The sequence below is a fragment of the Portunus trituberculatus genome, chromosome 8, assembly GCF_017591435.1.
Source record: "Portunus trituberculatus isolate SZX2019 chromosome 8, ASM1759143v1, whole genome shotgun sequence".
Classification (NCBI taxonomy): domain Eukaryota; kingdom Metazoa; phylum Arthropoda; class Malacostraca; order Decapoda; family Portunidae; genus Portunus; species Portunus trituberculatus.
This window is the reverse complement of record NC_059262.1, coordinates 6,177,501-6,187,500: the sequence shown is the minus strand read 5'-3', so window position 1 is coordinate 6,187,500 and position 10,000 is coordinate 6,177,501. Positions and strand designations below refer to the sequence as shown.

General features: G+C 40.2%; 2 protein-coding genes and 1 long non-coding RNA gene across 7 annotated transcripts in view; 2 read left to right on the top strand and 1 right to left on the bottom strand.

Annotated features, from left to right (window-relative positions):
- Positions 1-914, top strand: part of LOC123501086 (zinc finger protein 501-like) — a 4,665-nt gene extending 3,751 nt beyond the window's left edge. For both annotated transcript variants that reach the window (XM_045249668.1, XM_045249667.1), the window contains exon 2: positions 1-914. This exon is cut by the window's left edge. In XM_045249668.1, coding sequence (XP_045105603.1) covers positions 1-95 — 95 coding nt within the window. In that variant the 3' untranslated portion in view covers positions 96-914.
- LOC123501087 (putative methyltransferase DDB_G0268948) overlaps positions 1-7,495 on the top strand; it is an 11,242-nt gene extending 3,747 nt beyond the window's left edge. The window contains exons 1-8 of one of the 4 annotated variants that reach the window (XM_045249672.1): positions 1,565-1,922; positions 2,602-2,743; positions 3,207-3,382; positions 4,101-4,203; positions 4,800-4,901; positions 5,486-5,586; positions 5,980-6,126; positions 6,581-7,495. In XM_045249672.1, coding sequence (XP_045105607.1) covers positions 2,606-2,743; positions 3,207-3,382; positions 4,101-4,203; positions 4,800-4,901; positions 5,486-5,586; positions 5,980-6,126; positions 6,581-6,674 — 861 coding nt within the window. In that variant the 5' untranslated portion in view covers positions 1,565-1,922; positions 2,602-2,605 and the 3' untranslated portion in view covers positions 6,675-7,495. Of the gene's footprint in view, positions 1-1,564; positions 1,923-2,582; positions 2,744-3,206; positions 3,383-4,100; positions 4,204-4,799; positions 4,902-5,485; positions 5,892-5,979; positions 6,127-6,580 lie in introns of those variants that run through there. The other 3 variants (XM_045249669.1, XM_045249670.1, XM_045249671.1) reach the window with 3 other exon arrangements.
- LOC123501088 lies at positions 5,547-9,183 on the bottom strand. The gene is made up of 3 exons (XR_006673554.1): positions 9,034-9,183; positions 5,885-6,106; positions 5,547-5,689 (listed from the first exon to the last, which is right to left on the bottom strand). It is a non-coding gene; the product is annotated as an uncharacterized LOC123501088 (long non-coding RNA).
- Positions 9,184-10,000: the final 817 nt, after the last annotated feature.

Here is a 10,000-nt window from a genome sequence, read left to right as displayed (position 1 = left end):
TGTTTGGGAAGAGGGTGAAAGAGGAGGCTGGAATGGAGGAAGGAGAAGAGATGAGTGTGAAAGAGGAGCTGGATTTGATAGAAGAAGCTGTTTAAAGTATGAGAAGGGATGAAATAAAGAAGGGTGAGTCTTTATGCTTGGGAAGAGAGTGAAACAGGAAGTCAGAATGGAGGAAGGAGATTTGTGTACGATTAGACCATTTTACCGACATTAGGAAGGGTCTATGGAGGTCAGAAGATTAATAGCCACAGTCTTCACTATTCTAACCCCTTCACTACTGGGACCCCTTCTTACTTTGAGATTTGTGTACGATTAGATCCATTTTATTGACATTACAAAGGATCTATGGAGGTCAGAAGATTACCAGCCACAACCTCCACTATTTTAATCCCACATGGGTTTCTGAAGCTGTATAAAATCACCAAATAATCACCAGAATGGCTATGGAAATGTGTCATGGTACTCAACTGTTTAAAGTGTGATAGCTAAGCGTTAGTGTTACAAAAGTGCTTTAGTAAGTTACGTGTTAGTGAGGTGGTGTGATTCTATGGCTGTGTGTTCATTCTATCCTTTGTAATGCATCATTCACCCTGCTGTCTGTCTGTCTGTCTGTCTGTTTTGTCTGTGTTACTCTGTGTATCTGTATCTATTCCTTTCTACTTGCATCTATTTGTCTATCTATCTACTTCTGGTCTCTCTCTCTCTCTCTCTCTCTTCTCGCTTCTCTCTTCTCTCTCCCTTTCAATCTCTTTCCCTCCTCCTGCAGTACTACTAAGGAGAATTACCCCAAGGTTCACTGCAAGATCTGGTAACACTGCTTGTCATTCAGCTGTACACTAAACAAATCTGTCCCTTGAGTCACTGATAAAGCTGTATCTATATTTTGTATGTGAAATAAACACACTGAGAACCAACACATATTTTTGACTTTGTGATGTGATCTTTTATGAATGTGGGTTGGTGTTTTTCTGGTGAGGTGAGGTTAAGTTAGGTTAGGTTAGGTTAGTTTGAGGTTGTAATGTTATTGTGAGTGTTTGTGTGGTGGGTTTTGGCAAGGTTAGTTTAAGTTAAGTTAAGGTTAGGTTAGGTTAGGTTAGGCCACTTTAATCTTGCAATATAATCATGAATGTATATAGATGAGGTGATGTGCGTGTGTGTAACAATGAAGAGAATAGAAACAATAGGTAGATGAGGGAAAACTGAGGTAAATGAATAGAGATAGACATGAAATAGTGAATAGAATGAGATTAGACAAGAAATAAAGTCAAATAGTGAAAGAATGATAGAGATAAGACAGATAAGTGATAAAAGAATAGAGATAACAAGAAGTAACAGTGAGATAGTGACAGCAGAATTGAGATAAGATAAAATAAAAATGAAGTAGATAAACCAAAACATAAAAGAAAAGATACACACAAAACAATGAAATGGGTTAAGTTAGGTCAGGTCAGGAAGGTCAAGATAGGTCGTCAGGCAATAATGAATAAATGAATAAGGTAAAAAATGAAATAAATAAAACAGATAAACAAATAAGATAAGATTTATATAAACCAAATAAAAAAAAAAAATAGACACAAATATAATGAAGATAGGTCAAGTTAGGTCAGGTCAAATTTAGAAAGACACAATTATAATAAAGATAATCAGGTCAAAATAGGTTAGGTCAGGTGAAATTAGGTTAGGTTAGGTCAGGTCAAATTAGGTTAGGTTAGGTCAGGTCAAATTAGGTTAGGTAAGGTTAGGCAGTAATGAATGACAAAGCAAGAGACACTGTGCCGCTGAAGATGACGAGGCGAAACTGAGATTGTGATGACTGTTAGATTCTGTCAAGAGGGAAGAGGTGAGGAGCGATAAGAGGAGATAACAAGCTGTACATTGCCACTCACACACTTGCTTCTCAGATCACACCTGGACTGTTGCAGGTAATCACTTTTTGTTGTCTGTGTGTGTGTGTCCTTTTCTTTTTTCTCTTCTCATTCTTTTCCTTTTTTTCGTGTGTGTGTGTGTGTGTGTGTGTGTGTCCTTTTCTTTCTTTCTCTTTTTCTCTTCTCATTCTTTTCCTTTTATTCAAGTGTGTGTGTGTCCTTTTCTTTCTTTTTTTTTTCTCTTTTTTTCTCTTCTCTCATTCTTTTCCTTTTTTTTCAAGCGTGTGTGTGTGTGTGTGAGTTATTGTCATGGTTTTCTTTCTTTCTTTCTTTATTTCATTTTATTTTTTTTATTTACATTCCTTTCAGAATCACAAGCTAGAAGAAACAAGAACATAAATAGCTAAAAATGTTCCGGAGTTTTATCATTAAATATATTCTCTCGATGTAACAAAGAGATTAATATTTGCATTAATTTTTGTAGTGTTAAAGAAATCATTGATGTGTTTTCTTGATGCATCTTAACATAACAGAAATCAATAATCTATTCTACATGTGACAGAGAGATTAGCATTGATTTCCTAGCTGTGACAGAGATTAGCATTGATTTCCTAGCTGTGACAGAGAGATTAGCATTGATTTCTAGCTGTGACAAAGATTAGCATTGGTTTCCTAGCTGTGACACAAAGATTAATATGTATTTTCTCAACCTAATAGACACACTTCACCCTACCAGTAACATGGCAAGGATGGCTGGACTGGGTAACATGGCCTTTGCAAACAGCCATATAGTGAACACCTATGCAAAGTTCCGGCCAGCTCCCCCTGCGTCACTCATCAAGGCTGTGGTGGAGCGCGTCACTGAGGGCCAGCAGAAGGTGAGGCTGGTGCTGTGGTGTGGTAGAGGTGTTGTGTTGTGTTGGTTGTGGTAGTGGTGTGATGGTGCAGATATGGTGTAATGTTTTGGTGGTGTGGTGTGATGCTGTGGAGTAATGGTGTGGTGTGGTGGTGTGCTGGTGTTGCATTAGCTGTGTTAGTGGTGTGGTGGTGGCTGTGAAATGCTGTGGAGTGGTGATGGTGGTGTATGTGGAGTTGTGTTGTATAGGTGTGGTGTTAGTGGTGTGCTGGTGTGGAAGTGTTGATGGTGTGGTACTGTGGTGTGGTGTGGTGGTGTATATACTGATGTATTGGCTGTTAAGAAGCTGTTCTGGTGTAGTAGTAGTGCTGTGGTGTTGATAGTGTGGTACTGTAGTGCATTTAAAACCTCACAGGATTCATATAAGACAAAAGAAAGTGAAAAATCCCCTTTCTAACCTAACCTAATCTGGCAACACATGGCAGGCTGGGGTGAGTGGAGGAGGTGCAGCCCTGGTGTGTGTGGACATGGGGTGTGGCTCAGGGCAGAACACAACCCTTCTGGCTCCATACTTCACCACAGTGGTCGGGGTGGATGTGAGTCAACCGCAGCTAGATGTGGCCACCCGAATGCATAGTAATGTTGGGAATGTGTCTTTTAGGTGAGTGTGTGTGTGTGTGTGTGTGTGTTTTTTGTGGTTTTTCTGCATTTCAGCTTTTGTATTCTTTCCTTTTTTTCATTTTCTCTCTCTAAGTTTGTCCAGGAATGTTTTTCTCTTCTTTCTCTCTTCCTTCATCTCCGCCTCCTTTCTTTATCCTTCCTGTCTTTCCTTTTTTTCCTTTTCTCTCAAAGTTCATCCAAAAATATTGATCTCTTTTTCTCTCCCTTCTCCACTTCTTTTCCTATCTCTTCTACACATCCACCTTGTTCTTCCATTCTTTTTTTTTTGTTTTCTCTCAAAGTTCATTGAGGAATGTTGATCTCCTTTCCATTTTTCCTCCTTTCTTCTCCATTAATCTTCTGATCTCCATAGACCCTTCCTAATGTCAATAAAATGGTCTAATCATACATGAATCTCAAGGTAAGAATGTGCCCTAGTACTGAAGGGGCTAAAATAGTGAACACTGTAGCCATTAATCTTCTGCCCTGCATAGACCCTTCCTAATGTCAATAAAATGGTCTAATTGTACACGAATCTCAAGGTAAGAATGTGTTCCAGTACTGAAAGGGTTAAAGGCTGCTATTTTACATCTACCCTACAAGTCAAACCTTAATTTTGACCGTAAAAAAAAAGACCTTAAAAACGCGATTATAGGCAACAATATACGGCATTTCTGTGTATCGTTTTGTATGCTGGGCGTGTTTTTTTTCCCCTTCAGAATTGGGTCAGCAGAGGCCATGCCCTTCGAGACTGGATCAGTGAACCTAGTGACCTGCTGTGCCTCGGTTCACTGGTTCAACTCGCCCACCTTCTATCGAGAGGTACGAACTCGGAAGATGGCGTAAGATGTATTTTTTTTCTCATTTTTTCTTCCTATGTCTTGTTTTTTATTTGATGTGCTAATATGTCTCTCTCTTGTTCTCCTGCCACCACCACCACCACCACTACTACCACCATTATCACTACCAGCTCTTGTTTCTCTCTCTCTCTCCCTCCCTCCCTCCCTCCCACTACCACTGCTATCACCTAATCTTCCTTTTCCTCTCTCATTCCACCACCAAATAACTTTTTTCATGTGCCACTCTGTTTATTTAATCCACCACCACCACCACCACCAGCAGCTCTTGTTCCTCTTCTCTCCTTCCTCTATCACCACCACATAATCTTTCTTTTTCTTCTTTTACTCCACTAGGTCCTTATTTGATGTCCTTTGTGTTACTCTCTATTTACTCTTACTCCTCCACCACCAGCTCTTGTTCCTCTTCTCTCTCTCTCTCTCTCTCTTTCCACCTAATCGTTCTTCTTCACTTCACCAGATTCTTATTAATTTTGATGTGCTGTGTGTTACTTTGACTCCACCACCACCACCACCTTTAACTTTCCTTCTCCATTCACTCCACCATCTTATTCTTGACAGGTGGATCGAGTGCTGTGTCCAGGTGGGGTGTTGGCATGCTACAGTTACCTTGGCTGCACTCCCATCTGTGAAGGCCGCAGGCTGAGGGACACTTTACTGCAGGTGGGGTCATGGTTAGGCTGAGAGAGAGACTTAAAGATCCATTCACTTCTTTCTTTCTCTCTGTGTGTCTATGTCTCTGTTTCTGTTTCTCTCTCTCTCTCTCTCTCTCTCTCTCTCTCTCTCTCTCTCTCTCTCTCTCTCTCTCTCTCTCTCTCTCTCTCTCTCTCTCTTTATCTTTCTTTCTTTCTTAAGGGATTAGATTCCTTATGTTCTTAACCCCTTCAGTACTGGGATGCATTTTTACCTTGAGTTTTGGTTGTGATAAGATAATTTTATTGACATTAGGAAGGGTGTATGGAGGTCAGAAGATTAATGGTCCAGAGTCTTCACTATTTTAATCCCCCACACAAGTTTCTGAAGCTTTTAAGATCACCAAACAGTCACCAGAGTGAATATGAAAATGCATTATGGCACTGAAGGGTTAAATTTCTTGTATAAAAAAGTAACGGATTTTTTCCTCGCTTTTGTGTAAATAGAAATAGAAATGGAAATAGATAAGGTTTAGTACAAGGACCACATATATTTTTGATGACTTCCTGCACCTTTCCAATGTTACTAGAATTTAACACTCATATTTCCTGCAGGTGTGGCATGAACTGGGCACATATTGGCCCAAGGGACACAACCTTCTGCTTGAGGAATATGCCACCTTGCCGCAGCTGTACCCGGACGACACACACATAGGGCAAGTCTTGGCTGCCTCTGTACGTTCTAGTTTCATCCCATCGCCACATCCTGGAGACCCATGGACTTGTTTTCTCTTCATAGCGGCTGATGGGATGAAAACTCTGAAAAACATAGTGGCAAATATAGATTACCTGGTGTTGGCTACATTCTTACATTTTTTCACTCTTGTACCTTTTCTGGCTATATCCTTGCATTTTTCCCTCCATTGTATCTTTTCTGGCTACATCCATACAGTCTTCTCCCTCCATTGTACCTTTGCATCATTGAGACTATTCTGAAACGCTTTGCTCTCTCACCGTCACTGCTTTTCAAAGGCTCCAGTTGAAGATATTCTTATTTTTGTTTCTGTTCCCCTTTCATCCTGAGTCACTCCCCTTCTCTTCCCCTGCAGGAGTGAGGAGGGGGCGTTCCGTGTGGCGTTTGAGGGCACCGTGGAGGGAGTGGTGGGCTACATAGCTTCCTGGTCAGCCCTGGACAAACTGCGGCTCAATGAAGGGGAGGAGGCAGCGGCAGCGTTCCTGGAGAAGGCAAAGAAGAGGTGGGTTTGTTACCTATCCTGATATAATGGTTTTTATTTATTTGTTTATTTATTTATTTATTTATTCATTTTTTTATTTGTGTGTGTGTGTGTGTGTGTGTGTGATTTTTTTTTCTCTGTCTATCAAGTTCTTTATTGTAATGCTTTCTCTCTCTCTCTCTCTCTCTCTCTCTCTCTCTCTCTCTCTCTCTCTCTCTCTCTCTCTCTCTCTCTCTCTCTCTCTCTCTCTCTCTCTAATATAATGCTTTTGTGTGATTTTTATTCTTATTTTATTAATTTATTTTATTGACATTAGGAAGGGTGTATGGTTGTCAGGAGATTAAAGGCCAGAGTCGTCACTATTTCAATCCCCACATAAGTTTTCTGAAGCTGTGTAAAATCACCAAATAGTCACCACAATGAATATGGAAATGCGTCATGGCACTGAAGGGGTTTAATCCTGTAACGCCTACAGACTCCTGAGTGCAGCCGGCAGTGACAAGGAGGACATACCAATGACTCGAGAACATAACTACTTTCTGCGGATGTGGCAAAAACCTTCCTCTTAACCACACCACACCACAACACCATTAAACCACACCCGGGCAGCCACAGGGGACCAGCGGGTGAGAGGGAGCATAGAGAACATAAGGAGGTTACCCATAGTTCAGTTGTATGATATTTTATGACCACAAGCTCAAAAGGGTGTGGTTTTTTGAGACTCCTGTTGTTAATCTCAGGTGAAAGAATGTTATTGATTTGTGTTCGTTTAAGTTTGATATTTGAGTTGTAGATGTAGTAGTAGTAGTAATAGTAGTAGTAGTAGTACAGGTAACTTGATATATGCGTGTTTAATTTACGCGTTTTTTGTTAATACGCAACCGAAAAAATATTGTAATGAATTAAATTTGCGGGATCAGTTTGCATATACACGATTTGGACCACATCCCGCATTCCTCCTATTATCTATTGTTTCTTATGAGAATTACAAGTTTGTTTTACGCAAATTTTGAAATATGCGATGGCTCTTGGAACACATCTATCGTTTAAATCAAGAGTTACCTGTAGTAGTAGTAGTAGTAGTAGTTGTATAGTCTGTCTATTTTAAAATGTCTCCTGGATTTCAAACATGTAGCTTATTGATAACATAATGATTTGATGGGAATGACGCTTGGTATTCTGTTGATGTACACACTTATTACAAGGCCAGCTCACGGTTTTCCTCAAGATCCCTGGGGCACCATTTAAACTGAGGCCCAGGAGACACTTTAAAGTAGACACACTATAGCAGTAATAGTAGTAGTAGTAGTAGTTATTTTGATACTAACACCCCATTCTGTAATTTATTCTCTTGTATCGACTTTAATTAAACTTCCCTCATTGATGGCGATGGGTGACTTTTCAATAACATTTCTTACCGGCATATGTGGAATGTTGATTAAGAGCAATATGTTTAAATGTATTGCTTTAAATTTAAACCCTTCAGCACCAGCACACATTTTCACCTTGAGATTTCTGTGGCCTTGGAAAATTAATGGCCAGAGTCTTCACTATTTTAATTCTCCACATGAGTTTCTGAAGCTGTATAAAATCACCAAATAGTCACCAGAATGAATATAGAAATGCATCATGGGATTAAACTGATTGAAGATATGATGTGGGTGATAAAAGATAAACAAGTAGAGAATAATAAAAGATAAGAAAGAAAGAAAGAAAGAAAGAAAAGGAAGAAGCATGTTGAGAATTAGAAGACAAAGAATGATAAGAAATAATACAGATAAGAAAATAAGAAAAAAAATTGTAAACAAAGAAATAAGGAAGCAAAACAAGAAAGAAACAAGAAAACTACTAAAGAATGAGAGATAGATAATACTGATAAAAGTGAAGAAAAGGGAAGAGAAAAATTAATAGATAATAAACAAGTAAAGAATGGTAAAGGTAACTGTGATAAAGAGGAAATGCTGTAAATATGAATGCTAGTTAATTTTTTTCCATCCAAGTCGTCTTCCCTCCTCCTCCTCCTCCCCCTCTTCCTCTTCTTCTTCTCTATCTTATCTTCCTCTCTTCTTCCTACTCCTCTTGTTGCTCTTATTCCTTTTGTTCTTGTTCCACTTCTTCTTCTTCTTCTTCTTCTTCCTTTTTATGGCTTCACCTCCCTGTCTCCTCCTCCTCCTCATTTTTATCACCTCCAGTCTCCCATCCACCATAAGCTTCACCTCTCCTCCTCCTCTTCCTCCTCTATTGCTCCTCTATCACCCCTTCCTCCTCCTCCTCCTCCTCATTTTTATCACCAGTCTCCCTTGAGCTGCGTGCCTGGGTAGACGACACCAGCAGTGTCACCTATGGCAGGAAGAGTGCCACCCATGACCTTGTTGCTATGCGTCTCAGGCTGGGTTACAGGTACTATTGGGAGGTGAGTGGGGCTGCTGCTGTGCCCTGTAAGCTGTGTCACAGTCCTGCAGGGCACACACTTGCCCACTATGTCATGGAGTGTCCTTTGCTGGTGCATTTCCGCCCACAGGGGAACTGGGACCTGCCACCAATGATAAGCTGGTTCTTCAACAGTGACATCATCCCTGCCATCCTCAAGGATTTCACACTTTTTGCTCCACCTTTGTAAATAATGTAAATATACTTAAGGTTATTTATTTTTGTACTGCAATACATTAGTTTTCTATGAACATTTGTTTGGGGGATGGGTGGCAGGCTCCTCCCATCTCCTTTGTTGTACTTTTTTTCAACAATAAACTGTTCATAGTTTTTATCACCTCCAGTCTCCCATCCACCATAAGCTTCACCTCGCCTCCTCCTCTTCCTCCTCTATCTCTTCTCTATCACCCCTTCCTCCTCCTCCTCCTCCTCCTGGTATAAGCCATGTGGTGACTGTTTCAAGCATGTCGTGTCTAACTGAACCAGCTCGCTCATTACCTTACTTAATTGCCTCCCTCCTGCCTCGCCTAATGGGGTGTTCAGGTGGCCGCACTCTGCTGTGGTCTGGAAGTGGTTCGTTTACCTTCTCCTCTTCCTCCTCCTCCTCCTCTTCTTTTTCTTTTTCTTCTTTTTTTCTTCTTCCTCCTCCTCCTCTTCTTCTTTTTCTTCTTCTCCTCCTCCATGGTTTTTTCGTCTTCTTCTTATTATTCTTTTTATCTTTTTCGTCTTCCTTTTCTTTTCTTGTTCTTTTTCTTTTTCTTTTTCGTGTTCGTTTTCTAATTTTTCCTTTTCTTTTTTCCTTTCTTTTTTTCTTTTCCATTTTTTTTCTTTTCGTCGTTCTTCTTTGCCTTCTTTTTTTCTATTCTTGTTCTTGTTCTTCTTTTAGTTGTCGTCATTGCCTCTTAATAAACAACTGAATCACCAAATAGAACCTTATACAACTTTACATAAGCTAAAAAGAAAAAATAAATAAATAAAGGAAAAGAAAAAAAGGAAGATGAAAGACAAAACGTAAGAGAAGAAGAAGGAAAAAGAAAAAATGAGGTCAGGTAAGGCGGAAGAAGAGGAGCGTTGCCATTGAAAAGACCGCGAATTGCCTGCCTTCCTGCCACCTCCTCCCCTTGAAGTCTGCCTGTCTGGGAGGGAACATTTGCACTACTTACTTACTCACTTACTTCTGCCATAAACCTCCTTTCCTTTAGTATTGGGGGTGGAGGGGCAGCTGGGAAAAGGGAGGGAGGAAAGGAGAGCAAAATATGTCAGAGCGAGTTTAGATGTTCAAACTGGAGCAAATTAAGGTTCTCAATTTCTCTCGTTATGAAGCCCCCAGAGTTATAAGACCACCTAGCGGAACCCCATTAATCAGACATCCCCCTTTGAAGTTTGTCTGGGAGGGAACTGGGAAGATAAGGGGAGGAAAATGTGAGAGCGAGTTATCAATGTTACGATGAAGATAGACATTATA